Here is a 19,506-nt window from a genome sequence, read left to right as displayed (position 1 = left end):
CAGATGTCCTCATGTCTTCCAGCACCAAAAATAAGAAAAGAGATACCAAGGCCAGTTCCAGAAAAAAGGAAAAGAAAAACAAAATAGTCAGAATAAGCTGAAAGTCTCAAATTACTTGATGTAACCTCTTAGGAGGGAAGGACGCTACAGGTTACACCATCCAAGACACTAATTATACATCTGAAAGTTGGTTTCACGATGGCTGTCTTATATTACACTATTTTCTGCTGCATCACATACTAAAAAGATAGAGATGCCACAGACAAACTTTCCATTAGTGCCTCTGTGCAACGTACACTACCAAGTCAGCAGCTTCTGCAAATACAGGTTGTTGCACTCCTAAACCAGGAAGGGGATAAGGTGGAGTACCGCCTAAACACCAGGAAAAATTAAAGAGCCTGCAAGCAGTAAGTTCTGGTGTTGGTTCTAATCACCACAGGATAGTAGGACAGAGCAGCCTGAGTTTTACAATGTTTAATTACTCATTGAGGCTAGAACAGCAACTTTGACAACTCTTTTAAATTCATCCTGTTGATGAAAGATATTTAAATGTTTCACTTTAGCAACCTCATTAACTATAACAAGTTTATTATATCTACATGCTCCAACTCACAAAATTCAGTATTTTATCTATGAATATTACTAATTATGCATCTGTTCAATGCCAGATACCATGCCTAGGTAAACGGGACATGATGGTGAACAAATTTCTCTCATTTAATTAGCAAATTACTTTTAAGTTCATTAATTTTTTCCTCTGAAACAAAAGCTTTGACCTAGAAGGAATTTAGTCTATCAATTCTATTTTATTAAAGAAAAAATGCCTAGAAAAAAAATGCTTATAGTCTCATATATAAATGGGAAGTGTGTATGAAGATCTGAAAAAGAAATACTTATATGATATTTAATACTGTATCTGTCTTATACTATTTAAAAATTTTGATTTGAAATTATCATTTGTATTTTCAGTTTGCAATACACGATTTTTCTTTCCTCTGTGTTTTCCTAGCTTTTCCTCCAACCACTCTCCACCTCACACGTGATACTCTTATGTGATTTTGGGAACAGGCATTGTGGTACAACAGGTTAAGCTACTGCCTGCAATGCCAGCATCCCATAATGGGCACCAGTTTGTGTTCTGGCTGCTCTACTTCTGATCCAGCTCCCTGCTAATACAGCTGGGAAACCAACAGCTTATGGCAAGTGCTTAGACCCCTGCCTCCTATTTGGGAGACCTGGAAGGAGCTCCAGGCTCCTGGTTTCAGCCTGACCATTGCAGCCATTTGGGGAATAAACCAGTGAATGGAAGATTCTCTCTCTCTCTCTCTCTCTCATACACACACACATACACACACACTTCCTCTTTCTGCCTTTCAAATAAAAAAATTAATCTTTTTTTTAAAAAAGTGTGACTTTGTGATACCACCCTGCCACCATACATGCTGACCTTCCCTATGTCTACCATGCTCACCTTCTCATTTCCTCAGGCAATTGGTCAACCTTGAATTCATACTTCAAAATAACTCAGATGGCACGTCCTCTTTGAAATCTTCTGAATACATAATTACATTTCCCTAATGTATTTCCATTCTATGTGCATTCTAATCTTAACATGGTACCTCTTATAAATCCACACTATGATAATGTTTATGATACAAGAATACTTCAAAAAGCACAAGGAAATTGAATTAAAAGATGAGTTTACTTTGGTACAAAAAATATTTGAAATCCACGCAAACTTTTTCAAAACACACATTTTTACATGAAATTTCTGAAAATCCCTTATATATCTGCCTATTACACAAGACTGTGTAATAGACAGCCTTTTCCATCTCAGTGTCCTTAGAACTTAACAATGTCTGGGATACAGCAGATGCTTAAGAAAGAATTACTTAGTTTAGCTTTATAGTACAATATACTTAATCTACAAGAAACATACTGAATGAAGACAAAAAATATCTAAGGATTACAACTATATCTGACAAATTTAAAGTTTTTTTTCAAATATAAAAGTTGAATTAATAGCACACACACACAAAAACCTATGCTGTTAAATAAATGCACATGAAAGATTCTCCAGACTGTCAAAAGAAAAGAAAAAAACCTGCTGAGTAAAAACTTAAGTTTCCTCATCTGGTTCTGTCCCCCTTATCTGTAACAATTGAGTTGGAGCAAATCCCTTCTACCTTCTCACATTCTATGATTCTGTGTCAGCACACAGGTGAAAATATCAATTATCAGTTTCGGATTTCCATTTACCTATCTTAAGACCGTCTCAGCTTTCCGTAAGCAGCCCCTCTTCTGTCACAGCCATGCCAGTACCACATTTTTAGTCACTTGCAGCTTGCTATTATGACACGTGACTCCTTAGACACTTACTTTGTTAATAGGTTATGTCACAATGTGTATGGAAAATACTGAACTGTATTAAACAGTACCTTTATAATGTCAGTGTTTCTATTTGTTTTTAATGAAATGGCAATGTTATCACCTGTCACCATGGAATCCATTTCAATAAGAAATTATTAAGTCCTTACCTAGTGCCATAAACCTAAAGGAGAGATGAGCAAGATAAAAAAGCATCAACTATAATTCAAGACATATCGTAGAAGTACAGATTAAAAGTGATCAGATGACTAGAATAAGGTGAAAACAGGTCATGGAGAGAAGAAAGCCAACCAAAATTTAGATTTCACAATATAAGGAATGGGGAAGTTGGTAATATGGTAGAATGAATGCAAGCAGAAATACTAGCTATAATTGCAAGGCATGAGGACGTAATGTTTTCTCTCATACATTCAATTGATAATGGGACTTGGGCAACTGTACCCTCAAACCAGTTTTCAAAACTGTCTACCCCTCTGAGTCTCTACTCACCACTACCTTGAACACAAGCCACTACCATCTCTCTTAAACAATAGCTTCCAACATCCTGTCTACCTCCCCTCTAACTCAATCTTCATGTACAACATTTTAAAACTGCAGATCAAATTATATCCCCTTCTAGGTTATAATGCTCCAATAGCTAACTTTCAATTTGCAGGGCAAAGATGCAAATCCTTGGAGCTCCACAGACGCTCTCTGGACTGACAGAGCAGTTATGATAAATCTCAAATAGAAACACAATGTAAATGGAAGACAACAGAAATAATCAAAGGAGTGAAAACATCCCATAGGACAAGACAAAAATAAAACCACAAGCTTTATTCCTCCATCACAAAGAAGCTAGATCTGAAATTATTTTAAGCAGCTATTGATATAAGGCAGTCAATACTAATAATATCAAACAGGTGCATTTGTCAATTACATACTAGTAAATAAAGAATAAGCCATTATACTGCAGGATCTATAAAGTGCTAATCTAATCTAATGAATGTTATAATTCAGAGTACTGAACACTTTCTGAAGTCAGTATCATAATCTGTCCTTCCTAGAAAATCTAGTGTTGTAAACATTACTAAATTATATATAAAATATCATGCATTTAAACAGGACAGAAGAGGAAATGACATTTAAAGCAGAGAGTTAGGCTGCTGCCTGTGACAATGGCATACCATACTGGAGAACCAGTTCAAGTCCTCGCTAATCTACTTCCAATCCAGCTCCCTACTAATGTGCCTGGGGAAAAGAGCAGATGACAGCCCAACTAGTTGGGCTCCTGTCAACCAAATGGAGTTCATGGCTTCTGGCTTTAGCCTGGCCCAGCCCTGGCTGTTGCAGCCATTTGGGGAATGAACCAGCAGATGAAAAGGTCTCCTCTCTCTGTCTCTGTCTCACTTTGCCTTTCAAATAAATGAAAATAAATCTTAGGGAAAAAAAGATTTAAGAAACATTAAAATCTGAACACAATAATGTTCTCATTATCCTCTTAGCTCTTAATTTTCATTCTTAGAAAAGAGCCATCTTTAAATCTAATGTTGTTTTACAGAAAATAATGAACACACACACACACACACACACTCACACACACACACAAGGAGTCTTTCAAACAGTTCAAGGGAAATTGAAAAAATGAAAAAACTACTCAAAAATTTCAAAAATTTTTTGCAGAAAAATACACTTATCTTTTAATTCCATTTCTCCATGAACTTTTTGAAATGATCTTGTATATTATATATTATTATAGTAATAATATTCATTATAATTTATTATTATAAAATATATTTATTACTGTAATGTATTTGTATATATCATATTGTATATTACATTATCTATTGTCTGTATGGATAATAATATATATTATATATAATTTACATAATATTATAATCATTATGTACCATTATATATAATACTTACTATATATCTATTATAAGATACCAAGTATTAGAAGTAAAACTTAAATCTTCAAAAATCAAAACTATGGATAGCTATAACAAACCATCATTAGGACCATTTAAAGAGTAACTATACTACTATAGTTCAGATTAACTTAAACGGAAAAATGAGTTTGGCTAAATTGTACTTAAATTCACAACTTCATTTTAAAACAAATTTACAATTTACTGGAGCTTAATCTGTTAGCCTCAAAGGATAATTACTTTAGGTAATAAAAGTACTGTTTAGAAACAAACTTTGAAAAGTAGATGCCGTCCAACTGTGCTGGGTAGAACGGTCCCTCCAAAGGTGTCACATCTTAATCCCTGAAACCTTTGAGTATGTTAGCTTACACAGCAAAGAAAAATGAAAGCTGTAACTGAAATTAGGTTACTAATCATTGACCTTAAAACAGGGATAACAAACTGGAATATCTAGTTGGGCTCCAGAAAACCACAAGGGTCCTTTTTGTTTGTTTATTGACAGAGCTGGACAGTGAGAGAGACAGAGAGAAAGGTCTTCCTTCCGTTGGTTCACCCCCCTAATGGCCGCTACGGCCAGCGCACTGCGCTGATCTGAAGCCAGGAGCCGGGTGCTTCTTCCTGGTCTCCCATGTGGGTGCAGGCACCCAAGCACTTGGGCCATCCTCCACTGCCTTCCCAGGCCACAGCAGAGAGCTGGACTGGAAGAGGACCAACAGGGACTAGAACCCAGCGCCCATATGGGATGCCGGCGCCACAGGCGGAGGATTAACCAAGTGAGCCACGGCGCCAGCCCCATCACAAGGGTCCTTAAAAAGAAGAGGCGGGCTAAAGTGAAGTGAAATGAGACTTTGAAGATGGAAGAAAGCCAATGCAGGCTCCTGGAAAAAGCAAGAAAGTGGATTCTTCCCGAGAGCACACAACAGGAACTGCGCTGGCCAACCTTGATGCTTTCAACTTGCTGAGACCCTTTTGGACTTCTGAGCTCCAATATAGTACGATAATGAATGTGTGTTGTTCTAAGCCATTAAATTTTCAGTAATTTGTTACAGTAACAAGAGAAAATTAATATGCCAATAGATTGAAAAATACGTTTTTCATGAAGTCTGATTCATTTCAAAAATAAAAAAATCTGGATGCCTAGCATCCTTAATAAGATTCCTTTATATTAAAGGATAATAAATTCTTTATCTCTACAACTGACAATAAGCATAATATCATGTGTTGTATTTTTTCCAAACATCTCTATAACTCACAGTAAATATAATATCATACATATTATATTTTTTCCAAACAACATATTTTTTCCAAACAACAAATTTTTTCCTCTTCAAAGCAATTTCAGTATAGATGTCTTTTAAGTCCTTAGGACTAAGCCGACCCCAAAATTCTTACAAATTCTTCCAACACAAGATACTATGCATTTTCCTGATTGATTATAATTAAAACTTTCACATACACGGATCAATAAGGTAATTTAATTTATATTCTCTATAAATCAAAGCAATGTTTAACAAATTCTACATTAAACCAATGTTTGTAGAAATAAAGTTTTTGGCTCTCTGGATACTTCTAGACCCAAGTGTCCACACTAATCACATAAGATGATCCAGATCCTATACACAGAAGCACTGCTCATGATTTTTTATGTCATTCATTTTGATAATTGTGGGGAGCAACTCGGACTAGACTAAGTTACTGGAATTAAGACTTATTCTATGCATCTGCTCTCCCACAATATGGCGCTGGGAGAGGGGTAAAAACAACTTTTACACAGCTGCCTCCAGTTCAACCAGTAACCTGCAGGAGCTGATCCCGCTCCTGATTGGAGGAGAGCAGCGTACTCGGCCTGTGGGTAGCAGAGTTGGGATTGGTGGAAGAGGACTATAAAGGAGGAGAGAGACAACATGCACCAGGAACATCTAAGGGGAACATCTAACTGAAGGAACACCTGAGCAGCCCCCGAGAGAGCCGGCCGGCGGTGTGCCGCTCCCCCACGGAAGTGGGGAAAGTGGCAGGGGGCACCGCCCTTCCATGGAGGTGGAAGGGTCGGTAGCCAACCCAGGAAGAACCAGCAGCAAACCCGGGGAGGGCCGAGCAGACAAAAGAACAGCGCAGGGTTCTGTGTCGTTCCTCCGCGAAGAGGGGGAGCGACAGATAATAAAACAGATTCATGTAGAGGTAGTCTAATTTTAAGATTAAGATGTCCAGCCAGCACCGCCGGCACACCGGGTTCTAGTCCCAGTCGGGGTGCCGGATTCTGTCCCGGTTGCCCCTCTTCCAGGACAGCTCTCTGCTGTGGCCCGGGAGTGCAGTGGAGGATGGCCCAAGTGCTTGGGCCCTGAACCCCATGGGAGACCAGGATAAGTACCTGGCTCCTGCCATCGGATCAGCGCGGTGCGCCCGCCGCAGCGCGCTGGCCGCGGCGGCCATTGAAGGGTAAACCAGCGGCAAAGGAAGACCTTTTTCTCTGTCTCTCTCTCTCACTGTCCACTCTGCCTGTCCAAAAAAAAAAAAAAAAAAAGATGTCCAAAAACAATGCCATACATTCATCAGATCTGCAGTACAGGTAAAGAGGAGTCAGACAGTGGCACAAAGAAGGGAAATCAGTTTCACAGAGGGAGGTTGTTCAAATAAGCAAATGTTTTACAGAACAGATGTCAGGCTTATCACCATCAGAGATGAGAGACACAAATACAGAAAGGGAGAAAAAAAAACACTAGAATATAATCCTCAGAAATGAGAAAAGACTCATTTAAATGATAAGGAATTAAACTTGCCTAGTATATGAAAATAAGGCAAAGTAGGTAAAAACAAAGAATAAAAAGATACTTTCAGAGATCATCTGATTCAAATACTTCCTCAGGCTTCCTATAAAAATCCTTCCAAAAATAAAAGTACTCCATGTGATGATTCAAAATTATCACTTTCTAAATATTTTAGTGTTAACAAGTCATCATTATGACACTGTAGCTGAACTTCAACTCCTCCTCAATGACAGCTGTCACAGTGGCCAAAGCACTACAGCAAAAAGGATTTTGAGCTGGGCTCACTGTGGCTTACAAGAAGAAAAAACGTTTGTGCCTAATAATGTGCACATGTGATTATGATAATATTTATCAGAAAAAAAAACACTGTATTTCATATTCAAGAAAGTTAAATATCAACCAAAAGTTTATTGAGGGCCGGCGCCGCGGCTCACTAGGCTAATCCTCTGCCTTGCGGCGCCGGCACACCAGGTTCTAGTCTTTGGATCGGTGCAGCTCCAGCCACTGCGGCCAACTGGGGAGAGAACCAGTGGACAGAAGACTTCCCTGTCTGTAACTGTTTCTCAAATAAATAAATATTAAAAAAAAAAAAAAACTGTACCAGTTACAGGGAGTTCAAGAATAGGCAAGACAAATCTACAGCGATAGTTATCAATAGTGGTTGCCCCTCTGCAGGATGAGCGGATAACTCAAAAGAACAGGAAGGGAACACTCTGGAGTGACAGATATATTGTATATATTAATCTTGATGATTGACAAATGAGTATAGACATTTGTCAAAATTTGTCTGGGCTGTCTGCAGAAGATTTGTGCATTTTATTAAATATAAGTTATCCCTCAACAAAATACTGGAGGCATTCAAAGAGCTAGGATTCTAGACTAGTATTATGCAAAGTATTCAGTGTATAAACAATTTGTTATTGAACCAGAATGTATGACGCTTCACTTCCTTCAGAAAGAAAGTCTTGCAACTGAAACAATACAAGCAACAGTGGGTTGAACTAACCTGTGTTAGTAGTGACACAGATGACACACATTTGGGTGAGAGTTCTTTATTTGACCTGTACTGGAATCAATACTGTTGTAGAAACCAAGGAAAGTGAGACCATGCTAGGTTCTTTTTTCATTTAGTTAGAGACAGCAATTTTAAATATTTTAGGAAAAGAAAGGAAAACTGAAACACAGAATAATAAGGTAAACAAAAAAGTCCAAATATAGCAATAAATGCAAATGTAATTGAACCAATGCACTGGTTAAAAGAAAAACACAAATTTGGGGGGGCCGGCATGGTGGCGCAGTAGGTTGATCCTCCGCCTGCACCACCAGCATCCCATATGGCCCCGGTTCTAGTCCCGGCTGCTCCTCTTCCCATTCAGCTCTCTGCTGTGACCTGGGAAAGCAATGGAAGATGGGCCCTGCACCTGCATGGGAGACCAGGAGAAAGCACCTGGCTCCTGCCTTCAGACTGGCGCAGCTCCGGCCGTTGCAGCCAATGAGATGTGAACCAACAGACAGAAAACCTTACTCTCTGTCTCTCCCTCTCACTGTCTGTAACTCTACCTCTCAAATAAATAAATAAAACATCTTTAAAAAAACAAAAAGTATAACACAAATTTTTAAAAAATAATCAGCTAATTGCTATGTATCCAAAAGGTTGATCATAAAAGGAAGGAAATATATAAATAAAAGTGGTTAATTATACTATATCTGGAAAAAAATAAAGGTTTTAAAACAGAAAGCCAGAGATAGAGAAGATCATATAGTAAGTACACGCACATACCTAACAACATGAGCTTAACAGACACAGCAAAAAATTAATGACACTTCAGAACAAAATAAAATGATAAATCCACTATCACATGAGGAGAGCTCAACACACTACTTTTGCCATCAGGTCTCCATTCTTTCCCACTTTCTGTCTTCCCTTGGAACTGAAAATACTTCATCTTTATCCAAAGCACAGAAATGAACACCTTTGTTACTTCCTATCCAATACACACAATCCTGCTGATCAAGGAGGAAACTCATGAATCTTACAAACCAAAGATCAATCCAGACCCATTCTGAACTCTTGCAGAGTTCATTAGTTACAGAGCAGAGAACTGAAGATGGTGAATCTGAAAAATGTCAAGTATAAAGTGGCTTACTGCTGCCACCTGCTGGACATAATTTCCTTTGCCCTTCAACCACACTCCCCTTAAAAGGTCCCAGTTAAAAAGCACAACTAATCTTTTCTGAGGGGATAAAGATACTCTCTCTAAATATGTGTTCTATTTAAGTTAATGAATCACAGTTAATAGCATCTGTTTTTCAAGTCACAGGTTTATACAAGTACAGAAAATTACAATGCCTAAAATCCACTTGGAATTTAATATAACCACCAAGGCTACAATTAGATTTTTTGGAAATTCATATACTGAATTATATGATTATATTATATACTGAATTACACTGAGGCACTTTAAACACACCAATTATACTTTATTCATATGGCATATTACCCACATTACTTGCAATAGATATCTCCTTCCCTTCTCTCCCTTCTCCTTCCCTTCACACTGGCCCAGGCTTAACCTGACCATTTTGGTATATACATATATATACACACATATACATTATACATGTATGATTAACATATGTGTCTATGTATGTGTGCATATGTTTAAGTCAAATATTATACTCTCCATGCTTTGTTATATACTAGGGTCAGATATTTTATAGGCCCTTAACAGATGTGAATTCCTATTTCTCAAACTTTTTTTTTTTTATCTCCACCAGTATCACAAGTCTCTTTACAGTAAGGCAAACAAAATATTCCAAAAATGTATACAAATCCATACATACTATGCTGTTCATTTCGGAGGAATCATAGCTCCCAACAGGATGGACATTTCCAATGGGTTCCAAGCCCTCCTCATCCCACATGTAGGTACCATCAGAGCTATCAGATGGAGATAGTTCAAATGAAGAACCAGCTCTATAGTCTGTATCTGGTGAAATCAAGTTATTCCCAGAAGTGTGTTTGGTACATTCACTCTTGTCTTCAATTGATTTAAAGAGAGAGAGAGAGAGAGAGAGAGAAAGAGAGAGATTAATTCACCAAAATATAATTATTTGTCATGCTTTAAAAATATAAGTTATAATAATTTGATATATTGCAACAAAAAGGTTGGTCAGCCCCCAAAAAAGCATTTCTAACTGTGCTCTAACTCCTAAACAAGAAAAACTCAAAATGCAAAATCTTAAAATTATTGACTGATGTGTTTTGTAACTGACACAAAGAAAACTCATTTAGCCATTTTTCATTTCTGCAACATTTCTAAAACTATAAACAAAGCTTCATATTCCTTTAATATTTCCCAAATATTTACTTTTAACCACTGGTAAGGAAATCTCCTCTGTATGTATTAGTTAATCTCATAGCTACTTCCTTATAAGGTAAAAGAACTTGTTCTGACAGTCACTTGTAGAAGGCTGGCAAACAGAAGCAATAGTTATGCCAACTGCCCAGCTCTGATCATTACACGACATCCAGCTGCATGGAAAGATCACACTGTATCCCATAAACAGAAATATTATGTGTCCAACAAAAATATTTAAATAAAGACCAGCAGTTACTCAAGGATTTATGTACATCTCTAGGCATAACCTAGTCCCTTGATTAGAACATGCACCTGTATCCCGTCCCTTCAGTTTGTTAATTTAGCAGGCTATACAACTACACAGAAGTATCTCCCCAGCACTTGTTAAGAGGAAATGTTTAGCAGGTACAACCTCACTTTCTTCAATTAAAAAAATATAGTTTTCTAGAAGTATAATTATAAAAATTGCTAAACAAAAAAAATTTTTCCTAGGATAAAGAATCTATTCTATTGGACATAACCTATATTATCTTGTTTGCATTTTGGTACAGCTTTGCTGTTAACAAGTAGTTATGATCTACTATACTATGGGAAGAAATAGTTTATTTTATGGGATCCATTAATGGGGGAAAGTGGGAGGAAAAAAATCACTTGAAAAACAGTGCTGATACGAAGGAGGAACAGGCCTGCATAAGACAGCTAAAGAAGAGCACAGGCAGCAGTGCTCTCAATGATGTTATTTTAGGTATCATGAAAAACAGGGTAGGCAGCAAGTGACAAGGAAGGAAGATAGATGCTGCCTCACTTCAACTCTATCTGGGTCTATCCCCCAGTGAAATGGATAGCACATTGCAATATATCAGAAAATAATCCTAAATATAAACTCAGTTACATTATTAAAGAGAAAAAAAAAACAAACTTAAGGGTATTAGTATTTACCAGAGACACTGATGTCGATCCATTCATCAGTTTTACTGAAGGATTTTTCATTTTCCTTGCAAGAATCAAATATATCCTTTGGTGGTACATTTTCATGTTTTTCTTCTTTGAGAGATATTTCCTCTGGAGTTATTCTAGTTCTGTTGGAGTCTTCTATATCAATAAAATCATCACTAAAGTCTTCACTTAAATCATTCTTATCAGAAGATGACAAAGAAGATAAGGAAATGTCATCCACATCATCACTCAGGTATCTAATTTTACCATCGTGTTTCATGGTCTGGCCATTTTCCGTTCTGTAACTTTCATTTTCAATTAGTTCTTGGTCCTTATCAGTAGTTCTGTCCTTAGTCAAAACTGTAGCATCTTCCTCTATACAAGTGTCAGCAGTTGAATTTTTATTACTATCAACTGTGATAGTTCCAGGAAATGGAAGTCGGCTAGATTTCAGCAGAGTGGGATGAACCATCCTATAACCCAAAGTGGAAGTTACACTTGGGCCATTGGGTAAAGCCAACTTCTTTCCACCAGCAGCATAAGACCTATTAAATCCATATCCTAAATGTTCATTCCCATTGAGTACTTCTGATTGCCGGGAATGTCTTGTTAGCATACTTGACCGCAGAGGCACTCTAACGGGTAGCTGTTGGTTCTGATAAGGCTTTGTAAGATCTACAGCTCGATTGAAGGAATGTGATCTGGTTATAGATGAGGGTGGAAGGAATGAATTCTGAATGGAATGGGAAAAACTTTGTGACCTTACCATTTTTTCACAAGTAATAGATTTAATATTGTCTGGGGACTGGGCTAAGCTTTCTCCAGAACTGCTTCTGGTAGCACAAGAGTTAGCTCTAGGCCTTTGCATGCTACCAGCTGATCTGTTTCCATAAAATCCATTCAACTGTGGTTTTGGAGCACTGACTGAGGAATACGTAGTCCTTCCCAATAATGTGCCTTTGGTGAATTTACCCAAATTAGATGGTCCGGAAAAAGACTTTTGGTTCAACTCCTCTGCAGATGACACAAACATAGTGGGTGGCTTTGCTAACTTTGATGTAAGTAAAGAAACACTTTTCAAACCTCCCTTTATCCCATTCCTATCAAACACTCCTTGAGTAGGAGCATGTTTTTCAGGATCAATTAATTTATCATGTGAATTCTGAGTACTGTTAGGATTCTTAGTATCTTCAGCACTTTGTGTACTAAGCTGGTATTTATTTGCTTTTCTCCAATTAAATGAATGGGACAATGGACAATCAGAGCCATTATTTCTAATGTAGCTTTTGACATTACTACTCTTGGATGTTCCTAATAAGTTAACAGGTGTTCCATTTGGTAATGGCTGCAGTGAACTTCTTACAGATTTTGTTCCATACTTTGGCAACTTGGAACCCAAAAATGTCTTGATTTGTGTTTTTTCTTCCATGAGCTAAAAGGTGCATTTGTTCTTAAGGTTTGACAGAATCTGAGGAGGAAAAAACAAAAACAGATTAAAAATCTCTAAATAAGGATAACTGCATGTACTATCACATAACATGAATGCATATGTTTACATGATTCACTCAGAAAAACCTAAAAACCACCCATGATTCTTATAAAACTCAACAGTAAAGGTACTAATTAAATTAATGACTTCAAGCCAAAAAGAAATAACACTATCTAAAAACTTCTATAAACTTGGGTTGTGGATGACAGAAAATTCAGAAACAGTAAAATTATACTATGAAATCTGACTGTAAATAAGGACAATACTTCTACAGTACAACTTCCAATTTCCAATCCAAGTATTTTTTTTTCTTACTTTGGGTGAATATTCTCTCCTTTAAAAGTAAGACAATATGATCTTGTTTTGCAAAAAAAAAAAGCACATGATCTTATAAAACCTATAATACATTTTAAAAACCTTAATTACTAAAGTCATGGGAAGGATTAGGTGAAGAATATAATAGTGCCAAGAATGCTTCTGCTGTTAAGGGTTGAAGAGCCCAGCTGTCATGTTAAGCCACCAACTCAAAGGAATTTCTGCCCAGTAACATAAACAGACACTACAGTTAGTGCCAGGGTGAAAAGCATTAAGATTTAATAAAGCTGATTCTTCCATTCATCCCAATCCCTCAAATCTATTTTAATGATAAAGCAAAAAGTACAAATACAAAACATTTCAGTGCACACACAGAGCACAAAACTTAAAAAGAAAAAAACTGGTAAATTAGGGCATAAGACAGAAGTACTAAAATATCTGATGACATTGTCACTAATTTGTTAAATTTTTTAATTAAAAGAAAACCTGATTCCAAGTCAAACCTGAATTGAGAATTAGGGTTTCTAGATCACATGCATGTTACTGTATTAAAAGTAACTATTTAGAAAACCATAGACTTGCAACTAAAGACAGTGGGGTGAAACAATTACAAAACATCCTGCCTTCAGTAACTAATAACAGGGACTATATATATATTTATACACACAAATATACACAGACATATTTTTTAGCCAAAAATCCATCAGCTGCAATCACACAGGAAACTGTTTAAGAATTTAATAAACCTTAAAAAGCAGTGGACAGAGAAAAGATTCTGTACAGTAGACAGCTGCCAGCCTGGTTACATTGCCTGGAAACAGTAATTAGAGAAAGATAATAAGATAATAAGACTTGAAAAAAACTTTATAAAGTTTTACTACAGCCCTCTAATTTGGAAAGAGCTAATTTGGCCTCAGGAAAGCATCTTGGGCACAGAAGGTTCAAAATCTCAGCAGAGTCTGAGGGGTCACCAGGCCCTGCTAACTTCCAAGGCACTCTGCTGACCCTGGGGCAGGGGGCAATGGGACAGAACATTTAACACAATCGCAGGGAAGCCCCAAGCCCTGCAAGGGCTCTCTCACCAATACCACCTCATACCCTTAGCTCCAGAGAAGCAGACAGAACAACACACACTTCTCAAAAGGACAACTGAGGGAGTGCACTAAGCAGAAGAGGGAAAGTAGGGCAGGAGAGGACCTTGGAAATATCACCCACATCATATCAAGTCAAAAGCAAAGTCTGACCTGGTTGCCTGGGCAGGATAAAAAGATGCCACACAGCTATACACAAAAATGGGGTGGAAGTAAGGGGAGAAGCAAACAGGATGCAGAAGAAAGGAGGAATCCAATGTGAAAGAAAACATAACAGAAAAAGATCCCCACTGTGTCCATTCTTACAGAGAACACCCTATTAAGAACATTCATCTTATAAAACAAAAGCTCAAAGAGGGAAAGACAAAACTGGTCAGCTTTGATCTATTTTCAATTGACTTTATATATATATATGATTAATTCTATGTTAAGTAAAGAGTTCAACATATAGTATGAAAAGAAAAATAAATAAAATAAATAAACAAAAATAAAATGTGTACAAACTGTTGAAATTCCTCCTTTGTAGAAATTGGTCTTCTGTATATAAAGTTAATTAAAAATGAGTCTTAAGGAAGAATGAGATGAGAGAGGCAGTAGGAGGTGGAATGGGAGTGGGGGGGTGGGTATTGGGGGGGGAGCAAAACTACTATATTCCTAAAGTTATACCTATGAATATTATATTCATTAAGTAAAAGCTTTAAAAAAAAAAAAAAAGATGAACAACAACAACAAAAAACTGGTCAGTTAGAAAGAAATGTTACAAAGCCAAGAAAAGTGGGAAGTAAGAACAAGGAGCTAGAAGTAAGCAAGAGAGCCAGAGTACTGAGGAGAAAAAGACAGAAGGATCAAAGCAATTAAACAGAAAATGTAGAACAAGGTAACTATTACCTCGAAAGAAGAACAGCAACACAACACAAACACAAGAGAAAAGGCAGGGTATGAATATAATGGAAATATCCATAAAATATAGGAAAAGGGGGCTGGCGCTGTGGTGCAGGAGGTTAAAGCTGACGCGTGCAGTGCCAGCATCCCATATGGGTAACAGTTTGAGCCCTGGATGCTCCACTTTCGATCCAGCTCGCTGCTGTGGCCTGAGAAAGCAATAGAAGATGACCTAAGTCCCTGGGTCCCTAAACCCGTGTGGTAGACCGGAAGAAGCTCCTGGCTCCTGGCTTCGGATCAGCTCGGCTTTAGCTGTTAGTCATTTGGGCAGTGAACCAGCGGAATGGAAGACTTCTCTCTCTGACTCTACCTCTCTCTGTGACTCTGTCTTTCAAATAAATTTTGAAAAATTCAAATATATATATATTCTAATATATATATATACATACATACATACATACATGAAGAAAAAAATCTACAGAAGGGAAGAAAAACCCATACTAAATCACAGTTCCAAATACACATCCTGGTTAAGTTAACACAATGCCAAGAACAAAGAATGTCTTCAGGAATATAGGCGTGTATATGGGGGGGGGTGGTATAAAACAATTCATACCTTGTAAAGAACCTTTAAAGAGTCCTGAAAGCAAGGAAAGTATTAGATATCCTTCTGAAGGAATGCTGGACCCTCTGGGGATAATTTAACCCCACAGGAATTGTGAATGGGTTACTTTACAGCTCAGTAAAGACAAACATACAGAAGCCTAATGGAAACAGATAATTCTTGTCTAGAAACCTGCAGAGGTTCAATGGACCCCAACCCCTGCCAGATCTGATCCACCTGTTCTTGACCTACACATGTCTCTATTCTTTGCATTCTCCTTGGAACCAGTTGTAACATCTTACTCCCTTGTTAATGAGATAAATAACATCTTTAACATATGTTCATTTTATATCTGAATGAGTTGCGGGGGTCACACCAAGACACCCAGTGGATTTACCAGAGACAACGAGGGAAATTTGTCAAAGTGATAAACTTCAAGGGCAGTTTACATCAAACATGTCTTTTCTTGTCTTCCAGAAGTGAATGAAGAATAGTAACAGAACTTGGCTCTTTCTATTTTAAGTTTCCTCTCCACCAACTCTATGTTTCACTCCTGTTTTTAGTTTATTCAGGGTCAGGAACTTATTCATCATTATTGCCAACAATGACTGGGAACTGGATTTTATGGATTGCCATTTGGGGATCTCTGAAAGCAAATTAATGATTTATAAAAACCTAAAATCTGGTTCAGTCACTGGTTATTTTTAATCTACTTCAAGATTGAAACAATTAAAAATTTCATGCCCACCAGGAAGCAGAATAGCTCTCTAGTACATGAATAGGTGAGGTTTTATGTGTCTGTAATATTAACTCTTTACCCATAGCTAAAAATGGTAGAATTACAAGCTGTAAGACCTTTCAGTGTCTGTGCAACTACAGGTCTATAACTCAGAAAGGTCTTTACCAGTTACTATGAGCACATAATGCTTTCCTACTGCTAGGGGTTATCAATAAAGTAGATTATAAAGTCTCCTAAAGTAGCTCCACTCTGATCAACTTACAGAAACATAAACTGAATATTGCCAAATTTTCAGAATATAAGCAAGTTGATTTTCAAATATTTTAAATGTGTTGTACTTTTAGAAAATTATTTTTGGGGCTGGTGCTGTGGCGCAGCAGCCTAAGCCATTGTCTGCAGTGCCGACATCCCATATGGTGAGTCCAAGCTGCTCCACTTCCAATCCAGCTCCCTGCTAACGTACCTGGAAAAGCAGCAGAGGACAGCCAAAGTCCTTGGGCCCCTACACCCATGTGGGAGACCTGTAAGAAGCTTCTGGCTGCAGCCTGGCCCAGCCCCAGACATTGTAGTCATTTGTAAAGAGAACCAGTGGATAAAAGATGCCTCCCTCTTTCTCTCTCTAATTCTGACTTTGAAATAAATCTTTAAAACAAAAAAAAAATTTTCTTACAGAAACTAACATTAAAAGGTTTTAAGTTACATAAGGTAAACCTCCAGCAAACATAACTAGTTCATGGGGTCGGCGCTGTGCTACAGCAGGTTAACACCCTGGCCTGAAGAGCTGGCATCCCATATGGGCGCCAGTTCAAGACCCGGCTGCTCCGCTTCCCATCCAGCTCTCTGCTATGGCCTGGGATAGCAGCAGAAGATGGCCCAGGTCCTTGGGCCCCTGCACCTGCGTGGGAGACCTGGAAGAAGCTGATTTACTGAGCATAATTTTAAGTTTATATACTTTTGCTTCTTGCTATTGTCTGCCTCAGGAAGACTGCATTTTGGGGACATGTAAACGAACATGCTCATATTTGTACTTTGAGAAATCTTACAATGGATCTAACTTTTATAAAAGTAACACTAGATAGGTCACAAAGATGTTTGTACACATATATATTTAAACACAACAAACTGTTAATAGTGGTTACCATTAAGGGAATGAGACTTAGGAGAAAGAAGATTTCTTTTTGTCTTTAAATAATTATTTGAGTATTTTAATACATCTATACTTCTGCAGTTAGAAAGGTGTTTTGTTTGTTTGTTTAAGATTTATTTATTTGGCCAGCACCACAGCTCACTAGGCTAATCCTCCGCCTGCAACGCCAGCACTCCGGGTTTTAGTCCCGGTTGGAGCACCAGTTCTGTCCCAGTTGTTCCTCTTCCAGTCCAGCTCTCTGCTGTGGCCCGGGAAGGCAGTGGAGGATGGCCCAAGTGCTTGGGCCCTGCACCCACATGGGAGACCAGGAGGAAGCACCTGGCTCCTGGTTTCGGATCCGCACAGCGCGCCGGCCATAGTGGCCATTTGTGGGGTAAACCAACGGAAGGAAGATCTTTCTCTCTGTCTCTCTCTCTCTCTCACTGTCTAACTCTGCCTGTCAAAAAAAAAAAAAAAATGTATTTATTTATTTGAAAGGCAGAGTTACAGAGAGGCAGAGGCAGAGAGAGAGAGAGAGAGAGGTCTTCCATCCACTGTTTCATTCCCCAAATGGCCAGAGTTGGGCTGAGCTGAAGCCAGGAGCTTCTTCCAGGTCTCCCACGTGGGTGCAGGGGTTCAAGGACTTGTGCCATCTTTTACTGCTTTCCCAGGCCATAGCAGAGAGCTGGATAGGAATTAGAGCACCCAGGTCTCAAACCGGCGCCCATATGGGATGCCGGCACTGCAGGCAGCAGCTTTACACGCTATGCCACAGCACCAGAACCCTGAAAGTTTTAACTAAAAAAAATTGCAATCAGCAAGATTAACAGTCTAACCTAAGTTCCCACAAATTTGTTTAATATTGTATAAAACACAAAAAAAAGACACACAAAAAAAGAAATTTTTTAGATAAAGAAAACAATTTTTTATTTCAATTATCACTTCTTCAAAAACTATCATTTCAGCTTCTCCAGACTTCATTTAATATGTATCATTTATTAATTTTACCTTTAAATTTTCAAATTTATTCTGAACTCCTCATTTCTATTCCACAATTCTTCCTGTACTACCACCAAAGCTTCTTATGTTATCTCAAGATTCCAATCTCACTTTTATTCAAACTGTCAATAGTTATCCTCTTAAAGCCTAAATCTGATCATTGTCATTCTATTCATTAAAACCATATGCGAGGAGTGGGCATTTGGCCCAGCAGTTAACATGCCCACTAAGACGCTTGCATCCCATATGGGGTGCCTGGACTCAATTCCTGGCTCTGCTCCAGATTCCAGCTCCTGAAGCAGCATCCAGGAGGTAGCAGGTGATGGCTCCAGTAGTTGGGTCCCTGCCGCCCATATGGGAGACCTGAACTGAGTTCCTGCTCCCAACCTCCACCTGCCCCAGCCCCAGTCATTGTGGGCATTTGGGCAATCCATCAGCAGATGAGAGCTCTGTCTCTTTATCTGTGTCTATGTCTCTCTTCCTCCCTTCCTCTCTCTCTCCCAAATTTAGAACAAAAAAAAAAAAAAGAAAGAAAGAAAGAAAGAAAAACAAATATCATGTGTGAGCCTGGAATTAACAAAATATAAGGCAAAATTCACTGTATAGGAAGCAAGCTTCTCTATTTTGTTCTACTTTACCTTTACTATATACATAAACTAGGATGCACCATTTGTCATTCTGTCAAATTCATTGGATACTCTCTGCCTTCCACGACAGACCACCTTGAAGGCCCCACTCTCAAAGTCCAAAATCACTACATGCACAAACCTTTCCAGTTAGAATTGATCTTGCATCCTTCTCTACTCCCTTCACACCAATAATGTAGCAAGTCTACTTCTAATCGTGTGTATATCTATTTGACCCATACGAAAGCAAACCTATTCAGATCAGTCACTGAAT

At 38.1% G+C, this 19,506-nt stretch overlaps 1 protein-coding gene across 13 annotated transcripts in view; it reads right to left on the bottom strand.

The window, feature by feature from the left end:
- Positions 1-19,506, bottom strand: part of CCSER2 (coiled-coil serine rich protein 2) — a 158,992-nt gene that overhangs the window by 106,841 nt on the left and 32,645 nt on the right. For all 13 annotated transcript variants that reach the window (XM_089314124.1, XM_089314123.1, XM_089314125.1 and 10 more), the window contains 2 exons: positions 11,365-12,829; positions 9,908-10,104 (listed from right to left, as the gene is read on the bottom strand). In XM_089314124.1, the coding sequence (XP_089170250.1) occupies positions 9,908-10,104; positions 11,365-12,790 (1,623 nt within the window). In that variant the 5' untranslated portion in view covers positions 12,791-12,829. The remainder of the gene's footprint in view (positions 1-9,907; positions 10,105-11,364; positions 12,830-19,506) is intronic.

Source organism: Oryctolagus cuniculus, chromosome 15 (genome assembly GCF_051225735.1).
Source record: "Oryctolagus cuniculus isolate XC-2025 breed Fujian yellow rabbit chromosome 15, ASM5122573v1, whole genome shotgun sequence".
NCBI lineage: Eukaryota > Metazoa > Chordata > Mammalia > Lagomorpha > Leporidae > Oryctolagus > Oryctolagus cuniculus.
Note: the sequence above shows the minus strand (reverse complement) of the source record. Positions and strands in the feature narration are given on the sequence as shown.